The sequence below is a fragment of the Monodelphis domestica genome, chromosome 6 (genome assembly GCF_027887165.1).
Source record: "Monodelphis domestica isolate mMonDom1 chromosome 6, mMonDom1.pri, whole genome shotgun sequence".
Taxonomy (NCBI): domain Eukaryota; kingdom Metazoa; phylum Chordata; class Mammalia; order Didelphimorphia; family Didelphidae; genus Monodelphis; species Monodelphis domestica.
Window position 1 is genome coordinate 15988560 of NC_077232.1, and position 22825 is coordinate 16011384.

Sequence of the window (22825 nt, forward strand, 5' to 3'; positions counted from 1 at the left end):
CCACGTATTGTGGTTTCACTTTCTCCTCAAATTCCACAAGGACTTTTGATTCAAAGTTTTTGATCATTTGCCTTCATTTTACAGTATAGATGCCTAAACTTATTTAATAAATTGGGAGGATACATTTCCTTCTGTTGTCACACTTTTTCCTATTGATTTCTCCATTTCTGTTCAAGGTTTTGACATTTCTTCCTGGAATCTTTGGTACTTTCCTTTTTCTTTTGCTCTACTCCTTATTTTCCTTATAAGTTACTTCCTGATTCCTCTCCTCTGATTGTGATTTCCTAGAAGTTAAGACCTCAAAGTATCTCAGCCTCCTCCCACACTCAGGAATTAATCCATAGTTCATTAGCCTAGGTCTCTGCCCTGCTGATTTTGGAGTGGACAGAACTGTCCTCAGCTGGATGCTATGTTCTTCCAGTAACCTTAGTGAAGTGCATCATGGCTCCCATCACCTTCTAAGCCCCTATCTTGCAATGATGACCTGTTCCATGCCTCTATTCCTTAGTTTTCTACCATAGCACCAGAAGGGCAGAGCCTCCTTTCCATAATACTGGCAATTCATGGATTTATGGTGTGGATAATTTTGGTTTGCAGCCCTTGACAGGCTTGTCCTCCTGAAAGGTTACAGCAAAATGGCTCTTAAAGGCTCAAGGAAACTTCCATAGCCTGGTGGCAGGGATCTACTACACTGAAAAGTTGAGGGCCACCTAGATATAGCAGTGGGTTTTGATGTCAGCTGGTATTGCTTCCTGGGTCTGCTAGTTCAGCTTTGCCACCAGCAGTGTGGAAGGTGGGGCTGGGATGCTGCCTGAGCCTAGTGTCAGTGAGAATGAGTTCTTGGGTTTCTTTTGTTTTGGTCTGGTTAGTCTTTTTACTGTTTTTTAAGATTTCAGGTATCCTAGATCATGGAAACAATTAAAATTGCTTTGTCATTGGTATATAATTTCTGTTTGGGAGATATTTGAGAGATCTTGAGGATCAGAGAAAATCTCTATTTTCCAGTCTGGTTGCTTACCTGCCCTAAAAGTGGTCCTATCTCTATTTTAACACAAACTTCAATAGCGTCTTCCAAAATGACTCCAGACAGTGTCCATTTGCCTTTTCATTTGTTATTGATCTCTAAGAGGCAATTACATTTTAGTTAGAAACATCATTGTTGTCATTCTTTAAGGATTATGTGAGGAGAAGAATTTAATTGTCTTTCTCTACAAATTAATGGTGACTTAAGAGAAACAGCGAGAAGACTGAAAGAATGGACTAAAACAATTCCTTTACATTGAGAATTGTTTTTACTCTACACTTTGTAGCTGTCAAAAATTAGTTTTACTAGAAGTATTATATTTTTATGAGGTGTATTAAAGATTAAGAATTTAAGAAATATACAAGTAAGAAAGTACGTGCCTAGGAGGGCCAAAAGGCCCATTCAATTTCACTTACATCATGCGTCTGCTTGGAAGTGCAAGTAGGAAAAGAACTCAGTAGGCATTTATAGCCAGTTAAATAGAAATTTTGACCTCACCCAGGTGGAAATCTCAGTGAGATTAGAGGGCATCTTGGGAACTAGAACAAGGACTTCTGGGGATTGAAGTCCAGGGTTCAAATCTCCATTTTTACAACTTGTGAAAAGTAATGCATTAGAAAATGAATTCTTGAGAAGATACTTTAATTGGGAATTGGAGAAAGCTGAATGGTGGGGCTCTTTTTCTAGAATGGAAGAGTTAGAACTAATATTAATGATTAGGAGATACATTGAATGTTATTGTCAGCACAGTAGATTCATTTTAAGTAATCATTTGAACATTTTTATTTCTTGTTTCAGTTAATAAATTGTACTATGAAATGTGAATCAGATTTTCTTTTAGTATTCCTATTTAGTACCTCACCAGACACTAAGGGATTTTTCAAGTCACTTGCTAAAATGAATGATAACTCCAGAAATCAACACTAAGTAAGAGTGTTCATAATTCATTTGCTAAAGTGAGCGATAACTCAGTCAGAACACCCTCTAAGGATCAGAAGTGGATCCCACAGACACTGCCTCCCTGGGCAGTGCTAGGCAATTTTGACACTGTAATTGGCCCCTGTGAAAAGGGGAAGGGATAAGAAAGTCATTATAAAAGCCCTGAACTTCTTTGACTGGGTGCAGTTTTCTGGAGATAGTCTTCAGGAGAAAGTCTTTGGGAGGTTGTGTTCAGAAGTAATCTTTGGGGAGTAGTCTTCCAGGCAGCTGCACTAGAGAATTTGCTTGGATCTTGGGCTTGAAGCTTTGGCCAGTGACCTGACTCTAGAAGGCGACTTTGGACTTGGACCTCAGCTTCAACTTGGACCTTGGCTCTTGAACTGTTTCTTGGGTTAGTGAGTAGCTGGCCTTTCCTTTTCTTGCTTCCTGGAGAGAGATTAGTTACAGAGAGACCATCCCCTCTTGGAGGAGGTTGCATAATGAAACACCTGGTCTTCAGGTCAAGGGCTAACAAGCCCTGTCAGGTTGACCCAAGCACTAGAACAATATTTAATGTGATAAGCTAGACATTTTCTCTACCCTCTTTTTGTATTTCTCTTTCACTTGTTCCATCTCTTTTGTAAGTAAAAGCAATTAAAAGTCATTTTGACTTAGAGCTAGAATACTTTCAATTGTTGACCACAAGATTAATTTAGAGTCCTCACATATTTAATCAAACACCCTAATTTTATTCCTTATAGTACAGACCAAAGATTTAAGGTTTATTTAAATCAAACTTATTGGGCAAATGTTACAGTTTATATCAAAAGAGATAAGCAAAAGCCCATGGGGTGAGTTTTCTTTTGTAAAATGGAGATTTGAACCCTAGACTTCAATTCCCAGAAGTCCTTGGTCCTTCCCAGAATTCTCTATAATCTCACCTGAATCTCCACCTGGGCGAGATCACAATGAGTATTTAACTGGCAGCAACGCCTACTTCACTCTCTTCCATTGCAATGATGTAGTGGGTAAACTAAGCATGGGGGTTTTGAATGGACTAATCAGCCCTAGGGACATGGTTTTTCTTATTTGTATTTTCTTTATTCCTTGATTTCTAATAATCATTAATAAACCTCTTAAAATATAACATTTCTATTACTAGAGACTAAATTTAATTTTTACACTTTGGTTTATGTAAAAATAATGTTTTCAAAAGTGGAGTAGGGGCTCAAAGATCAGACATGAGTTAATATTAGAAATGATGTAGCTTTATTAATTGCTGAGGAAATATTAGAATATACTTTATTTCCTAGAACTTAGGGCAAAATGAGGTTCATTTAAACAATCCCCCCCTTCTATATAAGTAAAATGAATCCTAGATATGTCAACTGACTTGTCCATGTTCTCTCACAACTCTTAAAGGTCAGCAGCTTTGTTCACTTCCACATCCCAAGAAGACAACTTGAGAACGCCAAGGCCAGGACTCTTCTCAGTAAGCCACATTATAGCCTTTGAACCCTAAAGGAGTCAGAAAAGCTTTACCTAGAGAATTGGGTCTGGTTCAGGAAAAACTGACTTAAACTAGGCCTCAGACACTTGCTTTCTAGCCATGTGACTCTGGGCAAGTCACTGAAGCAGATTCTCATCACAACCCAGAGTTCCTGTGAGGATAAAGTGACAAATCACCTCAAAAAAGGATGTAAATGCCAGACATTATTGTTACTGTAGTCACAGTCATTGCTATTGACATAATAGATAGAAAATCCTACTTAAATCATATTTGAATTGGAACTTCAGCTTCCAGTTAAATCAAAGGAAACCCGACAGTATTTGGGTCCTAACTTCCTCCAACTGTCTCCAAAACTTTATGCAAGCCAAAGGCCCAAATATCTAAAACTAGACTGTGATAAGAGGGAATGCTGGAGAAATAACAATGATGAGAAATAAAAATAGCTGACATAACGGTTAGCTAGTTAGCATTTATATCACTCACTAAGGGTTGTGTGTGAAGGGAATTTACACACAACTGCTGGGGTTGCATCCCTGCATAGACTCGATGACTCTGAGTTTGAATCAGATGAAAAAGAAAGAATAAAAGGAGTGAATGGGGAAGTGTGTACTCTGTCTGGTGTCAGACCAAGGAAGCTGCTGCTGGAGATCATGCTGGAAGCATCCATAAGGGAGCTAGATTAGGCCATTTTACTCTCTCTTTATACCTATTTCTCATCTTTTATCTGTCCAAGTAATTCCAAGAAACTTTATTAAATTGTAAGGATCAAAGTTTTAATTGCACTATTGTGTTTGCAAAACACTTTTCAAACATTAGGTCCTCCTTGCCAAGAAAAAACAAAACTCCGGGAGGCAGGGCTATTATTGGCTTCATTTTACAGATGAGAAAACTGAGACTGAGATGAAGTTCAGTGAGGTGACCAGGGTCACACAGCTAGGAAGGGCCCTGGGGCAGATGTACAATCAGTTTTCCTTGCTCTGAGTACACAACTATATGTCACCACCACACTGACACTTAGTCGGCATTCCTAGGTTCAAAAAGAACCAGGAATATGCTCTGCCATAGAATGCTCATAACCCTCCTGTAAGATCACTAGTATAGACATGGCTAATCCTATTTTACAGGAAAGGAAACTGAGGTTCAGAAAACTTAGGCTATGGGCACATAGATATGAAGCAGAAAAGGCAGGATCTTCAGCCACAGCTCTTCTCAGTCCCAGTCCAAAAGTCCAAAGGAGGAAGTTCTGAAAGGTGACGTTGGTGGTAGGAAAGGGATCAGTTATGAGGGAATTTGTGAGCAACTCTGGGGTCAGAAAAGGATGAAGAAACTTTCAGATCAGCCTAAGTTCCTCTATAAATGCCTCAGTGGCAGGGAAGCAATGTTGAGAGGAGGTATTCACAGCAACGGTCAGGATGCTCCAGGAGTAAACAGAGAGGGCAAAGAACAAAGATGATGGAGTCCAGGCCACTGGGGGTGGAAACATCCAATTTCACAGATAGGAGCAGCAGGAAATTCCATAGGTGGGAATCTTCATTCATGAAGAACAGAAGTTGTTTGGTACTCCCATTCCCATCTCTTTTCCTTCTCTCCTCTTGTCTTGTAATGACCCTATTTCCCAGCATCCATAGGGAGTCTTGGGCAGATTAGTCTTCCTGTGCAGCCAAAGGAAAAAGATTTCCTGACATTTTTGCTGATATTTGTGAGCAAATACTGAGATATTCAGAGGACTGGGTGGGAAAAGGGGAAGTAAATGTGATTAGTGCACGGTCGTGGTTAAAAGGGACTGTTAACAAAGAATTTCAGAAAAATATAGTCAGCTTGCTCTTTATTTCTTTGAAAAACAACCACTGATGGAAGGAACCTTCTCTGAGGAACAGGGAAACACATCACACATTCTGCATGTGAACATCTACATGAAAAACTGATATGTTGGTATTTAATGATATTTCCCTGATTTTCTCCCACAAAAGTTCATCCCAAATTTCTCAACCATGAATCTCTCATTTCTGATTTTTCCATATTTGCATTCAAGCAGTTAATCCATTTGCTATTTGTCCACGAGGAAAAAGATGGCTTTGTTTCTCTTGTTCTTGTTTAATAGCTTCATGCTATTAAACTATTAAACTACTATAAACTATATATATATATATATAAACTACATATATATATATATATATATAGTATATAAACTACAACTATTAATTTAGCTAATTGACTACTTGTCCCTATCCAAGTAGTGTGAGGATAATATGACATGGCCTTTCAGTGTTAACTTGTCCAATATATTTAGCTGTTCCATCCATAAACCAGCCATGTTCTTTATCATGAACTTTAAGGCTAACATATCCTTTATTCCACTGCACATAACAATTTGTTATATCTGGATTCATTTGTTTGGAATCTAAGTTTTTAACAATCCTGCCCTTGAGTTATTGCCATAAACTCTATGTGGCATAATTATCCTGAATTAACACTTGTATTTCCACTCACCCATATTGCATGGACCACAAATCTAAAGTAGATGTAGGACAGCTTTTAGCTTCTTCAAAGTCTTTATTTTCATCCGGTCCCCAAGAAAACTCACGTTTTCCTAATCACTTTATATAAATTTACAGTATCTGAACCTCCAATAAACAATATATCTATAGGATAAGTTTGAAATTTTGAAAAGAACCTTGAATTTTCAAAGGATTTTTCCATCCCTTCCATTGCTTTTAGCTTGTTTAAAAATTCCTCGTACACATATACTGCATCTATAAGTTCTTGCTTTACTACTATCTCTGGTTGTCTTATCATCATCTTCAATCAAAATTTAGTCAAGCTATCAAATCAGTGTATCAAGAGCTCTTAAGTTACTTAAAGTTCATGTGAGATAATTTATTTAATCATCAACTTATTAATCATATATCAACAATCAACTCATTTGGTCATTTGGGACATGAAATGTTTATTTTAAACTTTCATAATTTAAAACAGGTTCTTGTTTTGCAGGGCCGATCACTTTGCCCACTTAAATGACTCCTTAAATTTTACAAGTATATAGTCAAAATATTTTTCTCTTTAAATTTTCTAATAGCATAAATAGCATTTTTATCTTTTTCTTTGCTATTTTAGTTCTTGAGTTTCAATGAATAATAATTACAGACATTTTTTCTCTTGCCATGTATCAGGAAATGGATAATAAGTTTGCAGGCAGCTTTCTAACTCCTTAGCAGCATTAATACAAAGCTGTCTTATTTCTAATTTATTATGGCTTCATCTCCCAGTTTGTATACATCACTGAGAAATGAGAAAAAAATACTTTTTTATTACTAACAACTTTCTCTTTATACGTCTTCCTTTACTTATAAAACTTAATTTTTTTAAACTTTCACATTCTCTTTCTCCCAATGGATTTTAATTAAAAACCCCACAGCTTTCAGATGGACTTTGATAATGTCTATAAATAATGTTTTCCTTAATTTTTCTTTCTTTTTTTTTAAACCCTCACCTTCCATCTTGGAGTCAATACTGTGTATTGGCTCCAAGGCAGAAGAGTGGTAAGGGCTAGGCAATGGGGGTCAAGTGACTTGCCCAGGGTCACACAGCTGGGAAGTGTCTGAGGTCATATTTGAACCCAGGACCTCCCATCTCTAGGCCTGGCTCTCAATCCACTGAACCACCCAACTGCCCCCTCCTTAATTTTTCAATGCAATATTGTCTACCTACTCCTACTTGCTTTTTCACTATCATTATTTAAAGAAACTTAATTTCAAAACATTAATTCTTTTTCACTTCAAGTTTCTTCTAAAAGCGGAATCCAAATTCTCGATTTTTCTCTTCTGACACCTTCACATACCTACATTCACTTAACATACAACATATCTGTACCTTTCATGTGCTTATTTGACATCTCTCTCATCTTCAATGACTTACTTTGGCCATCACTAAGCTTAACTTCCACCAAGTATTCTGTTACCTGCTTTTAGTGGCTCAAAGGAGCCCTGATCATCATTTTTCCTATCAATTGTATCATTCATATACAGAATTTACATATCATATCTTTACCTATTGTCTTATCCAATTCAATCAAAAATCAATTTTGTTCGCAGTGCAAAGTCATAAACCGTTTGTGTTTGCCCAAAATTACATTCTACCAAATTTCATTTAAAAACATGTTTATAACCAAACCATAAGTCATTCTTATCCAATCAATAGCCCAATATATATAGCCCAATCAATTATAATGAATGTTCAGAAATTCCTTTTAGCAATATTTCAAATTATTATTTTTATTTATTTTTATTCTTTAATTTCAATATTTTAACTTTAATATTAATATTTATAAAAATTTAATATTAATAGCTGTTTCATTCCACATTTACAGATGATCTGACTGTTTGGCATAGCAGTTACTGGATCTGTGCTTGTAGGGTCTGAAATGCTGAAGGGAATGAATGGGTAAGTTGTGGCCATGCTGGACAGCATCACAGAGCTCTGATTATTATGACAAAGAGGCAGGCTTTTATGATGAAAGAGTTCTGTTTGGCAATTAGATCTATATGATGTCAAGATTTACAAATACAGGGAGACATCTGCCTGCGGGATGAATGAAAAATTTTTGTTTGTGGAGGATTGGTACAAGAGGCCTGAAACTTCCCCAGAGATAGAACAAAAACATCTCCAGAAGCTTCAGAAAAACACTCCAGAAGGAGCCTTGAACATCTCCCAAGTAAGCTTGGAGCTCTCCATAACAGCCCAGCTTTGCACATGAGCTTTGGCCAAGAGGAGCAGTGTCCTCTCTGTGACATTTGCTTATGGCTTCTTTTCTGGGTCAGACAGCCCCTTACACTTACCCTTTCCTCTTTTAATTTGCCTTTGGAGTTTTCGTGTTTAATTTAAAATTTTAATGACTTTACATTTCTATACTTGGAAGTCTCCATGCACTATTCCTTACAAATACCTGTTCCCTGCCTCGATGATTCAAAGCTGTGTTCTGCTTAGGCAACAAACTAGCCAATAAAAAGTCCATTTATATGTCCTATTCATATTCTCATCCCAATGTAGCTTAGCCCCATCTATCTAGAGTTCTAATTCTTTTCTGCCCTTTCTTTCCAAAGTGGCTGCTAGAATGCCCTCTTCACCAAATCCCCTTCATTCTAGAGCTCTTCCCACACTGCTTCCATCTTCTATTGCTTCAGAAATCCTGGGTTTCTCTTAAAGAAAACCTTTCTCAGCCCCATCTCCAAAGTTGGTTGCACCTGCTCACTTGCTATACATATTTTGCTATTTGTAATGCTGTAGAATATTTTCTCCATTTCCCCAAATGCCAGGGTGAGTAGCTAACACACTCTTTGTTCTCAATTATCTTTTTCAGACCTCTCTGTGCTCCCATCAATTAACATCCATCTTCCTTCCTCCTCAGTGATTATCCAGTTACTTGTTCTTGTCACCTACTGGTCACTTTCCCTCCTTTCCTAGTAAGTCTATCTTCTTCTTCTAAATTTGTCCATTTTAAGTACACTGGCCTCCCTATTTTTCAGTCTTTGATCTTTGCCTCCAGCCTCTACTCTCTGGAAATATCCACATCCTCAACAATGGCCTTATTATAATAATTACCTCTTCTTCCCCCTTCTTTCAACATTCTCCCTTGTGAAACCATATACCATAATCCAGATCACTGGAGGTGGAATCCCAGTATATCCTCAGGTGAAAACAGCAAAAGATTCCAAAAGTTGAGATTCTTCACTCAAGAGGGACAGAAGAAGACCTAATTTGGGGCTTTTGTCTCCATCTCTTCCAGATCCCTTCCTTCAGTTTCTAGGAACTCTGTCTCCCAGATCCATAGGCTGACTAAGGCGGGCTATACAGAGAGGGTAGCCACAGAAAAATCCCATTCACTGCCCATTTTGCTGATATTGTTGTGAGCAAACACAGAGCTCGTTAGTGGCTTGTTGTGCGAGACAGGAAAGGAGAAGTGAGGATTCTGTGACCAATGCTGAAAATGACTACGAACAAAGAAATTCAGGAAAATATGGTTGATTTGCTCAATCTTTCATTTAGAAACAGCCAAGAAAGGAAAGGGAAGCAAGTTTCCTATACACTATCATCAGGGTGGCTTCCTGGTAGTGCAGTTGCTGTGTCAATGACTGGATGTTGAGGCATTGTCCCTCTGTTGTATGCTTCAGCAGCAGGGTTCTCTGGCAAGTAATAGGACGAGGGAGGCATGAGGATAGTGACCTGTAAAGCCAATAGAAACCCCATACATGAGTCACATGAAGGTGAAGAAATAGAGCAATAAATAGTATTCATGTAGAAAAACTAGTGAAAATACCTTTCTGTTAAGAACTGTTAAGCAACAGATAAACAAGAGAAGGATGATCAACATCAGCAATGGTAGCATCAATATCATCAACATCAACATCATCAACAGTATTGTCAACATCATCATCAGCATCACCAACATCAACATCAAACAACCCACCTTTTCCTGGTCCAGGAAAGATTTTTGCTGTGTGGTCTAACCAAATTGTATACTATGCAGAGTATACTATGAATGAGAGCCAAAAGGTGTAACCTCTAGGCTTGAGTGCCACTATGTGCCCTTTGGGGGTAAAAAGAAAGCTTTCTTTTTCCTGGCCCCACTTTCCTCATTTAAGTATGAGTGAAGCTTATCTGGGCTCTGCAATAAGTTAATCAATTAAGTCAAAGGATAAACCAGATATAAAAAAGAAAAAATGTTTCTACATATAACTGAAATAAATAAATATTTCTAAAAGAATGCAAAAAAAGGAGGATGCTATTGAGGACACTGACTGACTAACTTCTCATATACATTCATTTTTCTTATTTACTCTCAACTCATCTCCCCCAGTGCCCGTCACATTTCTGGATCTTAATCTTTCTCTAGGTTCACTCTTAGATACACAGCTCTCTGAAACATGTCCTAAGGGGTTAGGAAAAGAAAAGGTTGAATCTCTTACAGTCTGTTTTAATTAGTTTAAATATAAAAGCATCACCATAATCCAAGTAAACCCAAGTCAATGGATTCCCAGTTAATAAGACGTAAGGAGATGCCATTGGTCTAAGTAGAATATATCTGGTCATGCCTCATTAGTGACTTTCTTCCCATCTAGTACTCATAAGTAAGTTGTCAGGGGCTGTGCCCCACACACTTTCTAGGGAGATGCAGTGTAACAGAGATGCATTATGTATGATATCAAATTCACGATACCATTCCCTCATCCAATTCCTTTCCCCCCATCTTGGAAACTGAAATGGATAGAACAGAAAAGATATTTCCTTTCTTCGTCTTTTTTGAATAGGAATACGGAGCCTACCTATTTGGAAGGTGAATGGTGAAGTCTAGAAGGGAGATGGTGGTTTGGGAGAAAGGTCAGAAGGATTTACACATAGACTTGTGACTCTTTGTGCCCAGGATCTTCTGACTGAACTCACTAGTAGCCTTAGGGATTGGTTTGTTTCTGTCATCGGATATGATGCTTAAGTCTCAAGCTGGCTTCTCTGAAAATGGCTTGTCCTCTCAGTGATCACCACACTGACCTGCTGACTGATCTTCCCAGGATAATCACAGTAGCACATTCCCATGAAAGTCACCACATGCCATCAACTACTCACCTCACTCTGGTCACAGCCCAATCCCTTGCAACCAAAGCATGAGGTGATAATGGAGACCAGAAATTCTAAGATCGCTAGGATTAACAGAATGACATTGATTCCCTGGAAAAAGGACCAAACAGAAAATAGTTAGGGGTGCCCACAAGGCCCTTCATCTAACAGCTCAGGTAGAAATGCGGTAAAGGGGAGCACTGAGAGGGGCAGGTTAAGAGGAGGGGGATATTCCGGAGATAAAACTTAAGACACCGTAAAGCACTATGCAAGCATTGAAGTGATATCTCAATATTAACAATATTATTACTTCTGTTATTATTTATCATCATAATAACAAATCACATTTTTTAAATTCACAAAGTATTTTCTTTACAATAATCTGTTGAAAGGTATTGTTCAAAGATCCCCATTTTGTACATCAAAAAAGGAAGGTTCAGAAATACAAGCTGCCCTGTCTATGGTCACATAGATTTTCATCCCTTGTGCTCTACCCCTTACACAAGCCATGCTGGCATTCGTCTGGGCCAATCATGGGTACTGGGTACAGATTTGGTTGATTAAAAAAGTACCCCAAACACTCTACACAGAGATAGAATCATATCTCCTTTTAGAGAAAATAAACATTTATTGGTTTATTGATTATCCAGGATTCAATTTCTATGATTGTTTTCCTTGAATATTTGGTGGCTTCTGGATTACTTAGTCAGTCATCGGCTACTCCCTGAGTTTCCCCCAGGCCCCACCAAAAATCCAATCATAGGAGAGCACTTAAAAGTGAATAATCTGCTAAGGGATAGGGGAATAAAGGAATTTGTTTGAGGAACTCATACATGGTAAGGCTGTACCTAATCTCTGGATCCAGCTTTTCTGATCCTCTGTCCACTGTCTCTTGTTTTAGTTATTCCCCTATTCTAATCTCCAATAAGGTGAGCCTTGGACACACTGTCCTCCTGTAACAGTGTCTTGCTCTCTCCCTTTGCAATAGCAGTGCTCACACCCACCACAGGCTAGGAAAAGGCTATGGTATACTCTCATCAATTGACATCCTCTCCTTCAACACTTTCTTGACTTGCCACCCACTCTCCCATTTAAAAAGGGAATCTCTCTCCTTAAGCACCACCTGAAGCTCTCCTTGACAATTACCTTACCTGTCAATATCTGAAAGGTCTTTTTTCCAATATTTGTCCTCCAATTAAAAATTAGATAGTAAGTTCCATATAGTTTATCACCTCACATATCATGATAACTGCCTCATCAGTTATGTATTTTTGAAATTGAATTGAAAGTGATTGAACTGGAAATATCAATTGTTTTTGATCCTTTGCATCTTCCACAGTTGACATTTCTGGCTGAGACCACAGGAAGAAGGCCAAAAATATCAAGAAATTTCCTGTTTCCCAACACAAGCAACTTGCCTCTTTTCAAAAGGTTCAGACTTCTTCAGGAACCTCAGTGTTTCTGCCCTGACCTATAAAGATTGCCCATTCCAGAGATCAATCATCATAACTGGCCCCATCCTGGAAATACTCACCAGAAATATAGACTTTAATATAATGCAGGAAAAATGGGAACCTTGTTCACGACAGTCATAAAGGAATATATGCGTTAGGAAATTGATTGAGAGAAAGATGATTCCCAGGCCAGCCATCACTGAGCTGACAACGTTCATTGCTAGGCTGCTTTGGACCTAAAAGCAGTGAGAAGTCAGAAAACAGTCAACCCATTAGCACGAGCTTATAGAGCCGCTATCACGTTTTGGCCTTACTTAAGAGCCAAGGGTGAATCTAACAGCAGAATCTGGGAGCAAGTGCACCACTGAGTGTTTGCTATCTGCAAGGACCAAGTGGAAAACTGCTCAGCTCCCAAAGTCCTTATGTTTTCCCAGGCAGGCAACATGGCATGGGAATGAGGTTTGGTTCTTGGCATAAAGCTAACTGAGAAGATTGAGGGAACTGAAAACTACAGAGGAGAATTTTGTACTTCTGCTGGTCTGACTATATATAGGCTTTAGCAGGCAGCAATCTGAACAATGGGAGAGTAGTCATTAGTGATTGATTCTCCTTCTCCTCCCAAGGAAAAGCTCAGCCATAGAGCAGTGATCAGTCAAACCTGCTCCAGCCCAGCCTGGGTTAAGGAGATTGTCTTTTAAGTCTCCTTCCATGTACCCCCTCCCATTCCAAGAAATTATCAGAGTCTGCCTCAGGCCTGCACAGAAAACAGAAATGTCACTTACCATAATAGTCGTGGCTCTCTTCTCTGCGGCAATGGAGAGGAAACCAGAGATGATGAACTGTGGACAAACATCAACATCTTAAACCCTTCACTTCTTTCAATAATATATACAACCTTCCCTATCCAGTCATTGAACCCTGCTTCTTCTATCCCTGACGACGTGATGTCTCTGGTGGATGCATTATATGCTCCAAGGAACCTCTTAAACATTTGGACAAAGAACTAGTGGAAAGGAATTTTTTTTCCATCGTAAGAATTAGAATAAATCACTTTGAGGTCAAATAAACTTGCCAAAAAAAAAGAAAAGAAAAGAAAAGAAAAGAAAGGAAAGGAAAAGAAAAGAAAAAAGAAAAGAAAAGAAAAGAAAGAAAGAAAAGAAAAGAAAGAAAAGAAAAAAAAGAAAAGAAAAGAAAAGAAAAGAAAAGAAAAGAAAAGAAAAGAAAAGAAAAGAAAAGAATGCTAATGTCATATAGCTTGTCTTTGATGAGATCTTATTTCCTTAGTGGTGACTATTCACCTTTTGAGACATACACTGGCCCATCATGGGAGATACATTCTACAATTATGCCCAGATTGACGTCAAAATCAATGATTTGGAATTTGAAGACCACACAGTCTTTTCTTTCTCAATAATCAAGATGAACGCCATTCCCCAGTCCTAAAGCACTTCTCCTATTCTCCATGATTCTTTCAAGGTTACTGCTAGAGGCCTCCAGACAATTGTACTTTTTCTTTAATGAATTTTCATATGTATCTTGATGTGAGCCTAGTAATATGAAGTAATTAAAGGGAAATGATTGCAATAATATTATTTCTTTGCTTTTCTCTGGCAACACCTTTCTGGTTGCCATTTTCCCATTGTAATCCAAAGGTTATTCTCTGGCAGGAAAGAAAAATAACCATTGAAGAGCCTCCTTTACATAATTTAGTATAATACTCTCAGCAATTTTAGGAATTATGGGGGTAATTTCAGAAACACATTTAGGAACAACAATTTTAGAAATGGCAGCAATTACAACTGAGGCACTTTTAGAATTGAAAATGGTAGATACAGTGATACAAACAGTAACCAAAGTAGTAACCTAGATCAAGCAAATGAATTATTGCAATATATTAGGAATAGGGCATGTCTAACAAAAAGCCAAAATCAAAATGCAAACAATATTCAAAGAGAAGAATTCCCAAAAGGGACACATGGTCCATTATGAAGGTGTAATGGGAGATAGGGCTATAGAATCAGAGACTGAAAATTTTCAATTTCCAGACCCAGAAATATTAACACCTATTATGCCTGTTCAAACCCCTAACAGTGTTAACAAAAGATATAGTCTCAGAACCATTAAAACTTAGTGCAGAATATATTAGAGATTTGCAGATTAAAATCAAGGAATTGCATGAATTAGGAGCAATTCTACAGGCTGGACCAATAGATTTTTCATTGCATGATATACATCCTGGAGATATGATGTACATTAAGAACTTTAACAGAACAGGAGCAACTTTGCCAGCCTGGGAAGGTCCATTCCAGATGCTTTTGACAACACCAACACCCGTTGTTCCCATGTAAAGAGAGTACCATTAGTTGAAGTTGAGAGTCAAGAAGGAACAAATGGACAACTGGAAAATAGGATAGTATTTTCAAGCACAATGGACTAAACCTAGAGACTATTAGAAAGGACACTGTACTATAATGAAAACAATGGACACTGGATTATTTCAAGGACACTGAACTTCCCATTTAAATGAAAGGTTTGATTTTTGTACTTAAAGGTTTGTTTTATAATGTAATAGTAAATGTATAATTTATGGTTTAAAAATTATTCTTCTTGATATAAAAACAACATATTAAATAGTAATATTAATAACTTAAATAATGAATAAATAAAATAATCAAAATAAAATAAAATAATGAATAGATATTAAAAATATAAAAATTAAATATTGAAGAAAATATCTCAGCAGGTACCTGAGGGGGGAGGCATACCCACATCTGGGGGGAATATTATTATATGTAATAAATGGAATAATGTGTTGCAAGTGTTTTTACATAGTAACTAAGTTGAATTGGAATCATTATCTTTTGGTTGTGCTTTTGTAAAGTATAGTTGTTAAAAGTATGTTATTTTTGTAATTAGAAATGTCTAAACCTGAAATATCTATATATAATAGGTGACCAAGATGTTTTACTTTCATTCTTTCTTCCTTCCTCTCTTTAACTCTTTGTGTTTTAATTTTAGAATGAGTTTAGTTGGGTTACTTGATTCTTTGGGGAGATGGGTCTCCCAGTGAATCACAGGGGGGTATATTGTGATGAGAATTTATTTAGCTTTCATTAAAAACAGGTTTCAGGTAAGAGAAAGGGTTTGTCCACTTTTACCCTGTCCCCTTTAAGAGGCCTAGGATAAAGGACATTCAGTTGGGGAGTTCTGGGTCCAACCTCTCTGACTTGTTTTGGAGAGAGTTGGGGGCTGGGTCATTCTCTGATAGAAAAGAAGATTTGTTTGTTATTTGTGGTAGTTTGATTTGAGATTTGAGATTCATACTGAGCTAAGAGAATGTTTACTGAGAGCTTTTCCCTGCTTCACCAGAGGGGGCGCTGAAGAGCAATCTTGTGTGACCTGACAGAGACTTGGACCATTGGAGAGAAGACAGAAAGAGGAGCTTCATCAGCTTCTCTGTGAAGTGAAACTGACAGTTCCACTTGAAAGTTTGATTTAATATATTATTTTAAGGAGGCTTTAGAAGATAAAGAATCCAAATCAATTTAAGATTTTAAAATTTCACTTAGGATAAGATAGTAATTTAGAATTTCATTTTTATTCAGAGAGTATAGTTAAGTCAGGTCTGTTTTCAGACAAGAAGAAACTCCCCGAGGAGTTAGTTTGGAGGAGGGGGATTAATTTTGATATATTAGCATGAGATTTGAACTTTACACATAACATAACGTTAATATATCCTCTCCTAGTTTCAACTCTTGTTTTCCTTTTTATACCTCTCCTCCATAATGAATTCAAGTCATATTAGACTGCACATGGCCTCAATCCACCATCTATATACCATTTCAATATGTCAGCTTTAGCAGCTTCAGTTTGATCATAACAGTGCCCAAAGGACTTGCACTACACTTTTGGGGCATGATTGTAAAACAAAACCTGAGCTTTAAAGACAATGAAAAGATGCAACCAATGTACCAAGAGCTCTTTAATCTGGGACGTGAACAAGACAGGTGAGATACTCAGTAGGATGCTGGGCGCTTGGTCCCATTGGGACTCTGGTTTGTGTGTTTTTTCTTATTGCACCTAGCTGTGAATGTGCATCATTCCCAAGGTGAAAGTGAAATTGAAGTTACTATTAAAATGATCCAAATATTTGATTTTGGTGAAAATTAAATTCATGAATGTTAAAGATTGTATGTCTGTGTCTGTATATCCAAACATTCATATATACATTATATACATATATTTTAACTATTACCTCTGTGTTTATGTATATATATATACCAACCCTTCCCCTTATGCATATACTCATGAATATCAACTCTTCCCCAAATCCCCAACTGGAAGTAGAGAAAGAAACACCTTGCACAGAAGGCCTGTGTTGTTGGGACGCAGGTTGCCTTCTGTCTCCAGGGAACAAAGGGGAAGAATACATTTCAGAAATAGATTCATTATCTATACTCACAAATGCTGTTCCCCAGAATACGTAGCCAGTGTACACCAGAAAATGTCTTCTACCATTAATATCTTTAGGAAACAAAACAAAGAGCATGCCTAGACTGAAATTCATGAAGGCAATCATGATCTGGACAGTCTGGAAGAGAAAGAGATTCAAATGAGAAAAGAGAAAAATGACTGATCCTCTTCTCTCTGAACATGGAGCTAATGCAGTAGAGGGTTAATTGAAAATTATTATTTAATTGAATTATTGACTGGTATTTCAAATAAAAGAAATTAGAATTGACTCTCAACCCCACCACTTATAACCTCTATAATCATGATCAAGTTTTTTTGTCTTTCTGGGATTCAGTTCCTTCATTCGTGAATTGAAGGGGCTGGGCCAGAAGATCTCTAAGATGTCTTGTTGCTCTAAAATCCAATAATCATGAATTCATAAAAGGCAGAGACATCATATAGAGAGCTCAGTGAATAGAGAGCTCTGTAAAGGTCAGGAAAAACTGCTTTCAGAGCCCACCTCATACATATAAGGATGGAGGGCTGTATAGACACTTGATTTAACTTCCTAATATACCTGGAAATTTCCTAAGATCATGAATGAAAGAATTGTCATACTTGTATTTATAATGATTTTTAAAAGCTCACTACTAAAATGGAATCAGAGGACCAGAATAAAAAACTAATCAATTCAAAAATTAAAATTTAATAAATGTAATTATATTCACCCAAATAACACATATAGTGACTGTTGTTGCATCATACTCAACTCTTTTTGACCCTATTTGGAATTTTCTTAACAATGATATTGGAGTGATTCCTCATTTATTTCTCCAGGTCATTCATTTTACAGCTAAGGAAACTGAGAAAAGCAGGGTTAAATGACTTGCCAAGGGTCACTGAGGTAGTAAATATTGGAGGCTGGATTTGAATTTAGGAATATGAGAATTCGTAACTTCAGGCCCAGTACTCTAAACACTGAGATTCCCAGCTGCTCCAAATGCATATAGAACATTTGACAAATTCTAAAGCTTTTACAAAGTAGAGTCTTTACTCTTAGTAAGGAAAATATCAGAGGCAATGTTGCATGGTAGAAAAAGATCAGGTCTGAGTCATAGTGACCTGGATTAAAGTTCTGCTTCTGATACAAAGGGACTATGACATGCTGAACATGTCATTTACTCTCTCTGTGCCTCAGCTTCCTCATCTGTAAAAGAAGAGCAATGGACTCTATTATGCCAAAGATTTTCCCAAAATTCATCATATTATAATTCTTTGATTACTTCTCTTTTGTACACTGTCAGTATTATCCTAGGCAAGTGACCTAGACTCAAAGAATTTCCCCCAACTCCCTAAACTATGTGAACAGTTTAATTTTGGCAAAGCAGGTTTTCTCTTTAAGATCACCTTACACCACTTAATCACATGTTCCATCCCAAACCAAGGGAAAGACATCTCGTGGGCCACCATGGAGGCTTTCACGGTGAGTTGCAGAAAGTTAATGCTATCTAGAAAACTGATGTGATTCTGTATTCCTGGGATAGCCATCCTCTATAGGACATCCCTAAAAGCCAATTTTCCCTTTCCCCATTCTTCCATGAAGAGGATAAACAAAATCAGCACTTAATGTAACAGCTGTAAAAGGTTAATTCTATTTCCATTACAGCTATAGCTTGATTGAAATTAATGTTTTGGTCTTCTATGATCCCAACAAATTGATATCTTAATGGTTGTGATGGAATAAACTCTAAATGACACAAGAAAATCAATCACTAAATTTCTGCATGTGTATTTACACATCAGAAATTGGAAAATGCTAAAAAACAGTACTTGATTCATTATTTTATTGATTGAGATTGAAGAAATCAATGTAGAAAATCATGATTAAAATAATAAAGATAATAATGATGATCAAAACTAAAATTGTGTCATGCTGACATTTTCCCCAGAACACCAGATCTTCAACCTACACCAAAACACAATCATCCATGATCCAAGGACAGATAATAGAGACAAAAAGACCTCAGAAATTGGGTTCATGTATACCTGTGGAACATGAAGGAAACATTCACCTCACTGAAATGCTGAGGGATGAGAAATTCCCTTTTTTCCCTCCCTCAAAGCAGTCTTCCATCTTAGTCAACTATGATGCCTTCTCAGAGGAGATGTTGGGGCAAGAAGGGGAACCAGAGACTTCCCTAGGAAATCCTACTCTAATGAACTCCCCAGAGGGAGTAGAACATGGCAGAATCTCCAATACATTGTTATGGTGGTTCCCATTCCTCCTCATAATCATAGCCAAACTGAAGATCTCATTTAGCTCCTTCCTTTCCCATGCCTCCCCTACACCTGTCCAAGCTAAAAGCCTTCTAGCATGAGCCCTAGATATGGAACCCCACACTGAGTTCTCCTTAAGTTTCATTTCAGTACTGATTTAGAGCAGGACATTCAGGAAACAGATGGAAATATCCCTCTCTGACACCAAATAGGTATTTCCTGGGTGCCTCGTCCAAGTCTAACCCATCCAGAAAGCTGCTGAGTCACTTAAAGGTCACGATGCTGAGGCAGCCAATAGCTGGAATGGAAATAGCCCAAAATTTTGAGAAGAGAGTCAGGGATTCACATTTGTGCACTGTTCTTGAGTCCCATCTACGTGAGTTATTGTACCTCTTTAACTGACTCATATGCAAAAGGCGGAAGACTTTTCACATGATGCAACATGGATTTGTAGTCAAGGATTTTGGTTCAAAATGGAGGTTTGCTACATCTTCATTCTGTAACCTTGGGTGAGCCACTGAACCCATCAGAACTTCAGTTTCCTCAATTGTATAATGAGGGAAAAGGGTAAATGAGATGACTTTTTGAGGTTCATGCAAGTTCTCACAGTAATCGTAAGGATGATTTTTTCTTTTCCTTCTTTTTTTTAATTCCATATTGTTCATTTTTAAGTAAATAATCATATAAAACCAAGACAATTATCCAAATAAACAGGTGAAAAATCACGTTTTCATCTGCATTCCAATGCCAATAGTTCTTTCTCTGAAGGTGGATAACAATTTTTGTCATACTTAACTTTATGATTTTAAGGTCAATTAATCATTCAACAAACATTTATTACACATATACTGTATGTCAGGCTATTCTAATCTCTACCAATATGAAAATAAAAGTAAAATTAATTTCTTCTGTCTCTCAAGCCTCTAAATTGGCAAGTCTCTCACAGTTAAAAATACAAATCTGCTCTCCCAGGAATGAGGGACCTGAACTCACCCCCAGTGCCTTGGGATCTCCTTTCAGGAAATATAGCTGCGGTTCTTTCCATTGATGTTGATATTGTATAGGTTTAGCAACTGGCCCCTGTGAGAAGGATTCAGGGCCTGACTGTGATAAGATTGGAAATACTCCCTTTGAATCATCCTGGGACTCCATGCGATCACTTGAGATGCTGTAAGAAGAAAAGAGAAGTCATATGAAACAGGAGATCATTCATTCCTTCCCTCAACCCCATGCAATGTTCACCCCTGAAGGAAAAAAAAGGTTGATGAGTACAAAGTGATGCAGTCCTCTTCCCTGGTCTGACTACAACTGGATATCACATTTAGGTTGGGATTCTATATCATAGGAAAAGCAGTAAAAAGGTGATCAGAGAAAAGGGGATATTCAGGAATCAGGGCTTATGAAAGAAATAGGGAATAGTTATCCCTGGAGGAGGTTTAGGTTAATGAAAGGATAAAATTGGGCAATGGGTATGAAAGGTCTTGAAAGATACCCAGTGACACGCCAAGGCAAAGGGTCATGTCTTTCACATGGGAAGATAGCAATCCAGACTGTTTTTAATTGGGGGTATGGGCTTGTGGGTCTAGATCCAAATATACTCTCTATTCCAGTTCTAGATATGACCCACATCTGGAAGGAAGCTGGGTTGTGGTCATAGATCAGAGCAAAGAGAACTGATTTGAGACTGACTAGTGCTTTGGGAGTATCTGTGCTGAAGGAGAGATACCCACTCTGGCTCAAGTATAGGGTTCTCCAGAGCCCTTGAACTCCCTCTCCAAAATCAAAGAAAATGTGAGTAAGCTGTAACCTGCTTAACTCACTCCCCCTTGGTAAATATAATTGAACTGAAAGGTGAGTGAATCCTTACTTAATCCTACTTCTACCTGATCCACATGTCTACACCAGGCTACTCCCTGGCCAGACATCTACCAGAACAGTAGGGTCTGGGCCGCGAGGTCGTCTTGCCATATACAAGGCACCATATGTACGACCTCTTCGTTCCTTCTATTCACTTATCCTCAGGGTGCTGTAATCAAATTGGTTCTGAAAAAGACTGAGCAACCTATGACTCTATATCTACACTTCCCTCCCAATGCCTATGACTCCTACATCAAAGCATTCTTCCCTTGCACCTTTTAATTATGTTTTGGGTCCTCTAGTTAAATGGAGACTTTCTCACTTTTATGTTTTTTTCCTCATTTAGGGTATCTAAAAAGGGGCCAAGCACTTAGTAGGCACTTAATGAATTCTTATTAATGCTTGATTATCTTAATATTATTGTCTTAATTAAGGGTGGCTGTAAGAAGTCACTTTTTACAGATCAGTTTATACCAACCATGAGAAAACTCCAGTCTATAATTGTAATTCCTCCTTATGCCAGGGGCAAATAGGCCACAGAGATCATGGCTTAGACCTATGTCTCCAAGGCAGAGGGATAATAGTTATCTCCCAGCAGCCAACCTCTGCTCCTCCCACCATATCCCCGGCCTCACAATGGGAACTTGATGAGCCTGGAATGGAGGAAACAAATATGGGTGAAAGAGGAAGGTTTGGGCAACTTCCAGGAGTTCATTCTTCTTTGAGAATTCTACTCCCCATATGCTTTACTAAGAATCTACCATGTGTCCAGGTATGGGTTCTGTTGTGCCACTGGGAAAGGAACAGAAGAAAAGCCCTTCATCTCTACATTTTCCATCAGTAGTTCCTCACCTGAATTCTCATCATCGTAGAGTTTGATTCAGATTTACCCTCAACAGCTGCTTCTCCCTTGTGTTTGAAGGGATGGAGAGTAGAATAATGGACTCTGCCCAAAGCTTTCCTAATATTTATAGAGGGCTCAGAATTCTCCAGCTAAACTCTTCTTTCTCTTTCCATTGTTCTGCTTGGCTTTCACTCTATGAACATCATGACTCCTCCTCAGGTACCTTCTGGCAGCCTCTACACATTTTTAGCTTCCTTTTGTATATTGTCTTCTTTCAGTGGATTGTAAGCTCCTTGTGGGCAGGGACCAGCTTTCTTTTTATTATTGTAATCCCAGAATTTAGCACAAATTAAGTAATTAATAATGTTTATTGCTTCTGACTATAACTATCTCCCAAAGCTTACTCTTTAAAGAGAAAGAGAAGATTAACAAAGAAAACTATAAAAGGGAGCACTCTAAGCTCCCTCTGGTGAATTCTAAGGAAAGGAACTGTTTTAGGATGTGAAAAGAGGAATTATCATTGGCTACTCTCAATGACCATGAGAACAAGCGTCATGGAGGTAGAACTTGAGATACATGTTGAAGGCAAGTGAAATCATACTGGCAGGGAGGTAGAAGGTAGAGAGCTGCATGTGTTTCTTTAGACTCTGACCACTGAAGCCCCTTCCCTCTCCCTCTTCTGCCCATCATTCACCCTTTTAAAGACCAGAAAGTTCTCATTATCTACTCTGCCACATTGGAGTTAGAATAGGGGCATTTCCTACACATGTGCTATTCCAGAGACCTGTCCTCTAAGAGAACTCTCACTTCTCTAGCCTTGCTCGCTTCTTCAGAATGAAATAAGGAAATGACTATAAACAAAGGAAGGGACAGAGTCTACC

The 22825-nt window shown here is 37.9% G+C and overlaps 1 protein-coding gene across 1 annotated transcript in view; it reads right to left on the minus strand.

The window, feature by feature from the left end:
- Nucleotides 1-9469: 9469 nt before the first annotated feature.
- The window catches only part of LOC103095221 (membrane-spanning 4-domains subfamily A member 4A-like), a 29548-nt gene continuing 16192 nt past the window's right edge, over nucleotides 9470-22825 (minus strand). Inside the window, exons 2-7 of the mRNA XM_056801678.1 lie at nucleotides 20237-20411; nucleotides 16977-17105; nucleotides 13297-13353; nucleotides 12595-12750; nucleotides 11070-11171; nucleotides 9470-9671 (exon numbers count right to left, since the gene is read on the minus strand). Of these exons, the coding sequence (XP_056657656.1) occupies nucleotides 9528-9671; nucleotides 11070-11171; nucleotides 12595-12750; nucleotides 13297-13353; nucleotides 16977-17105; nucleotides 20237-20395 (747 nt within the window). The 5' untranslated portion in view covers nucleotides 20396-20411 and the 3' untranslated portion in view covers nucleotides 9470-9527. The remainder of the gene's footprint in view (nucleotides 9672-11069; nucleotides 11172-12594; nucleotides 12751-13296; nucleotides 13354-16976; nucleotides 17106-20236; nucleotides 20412-22825) is intronic.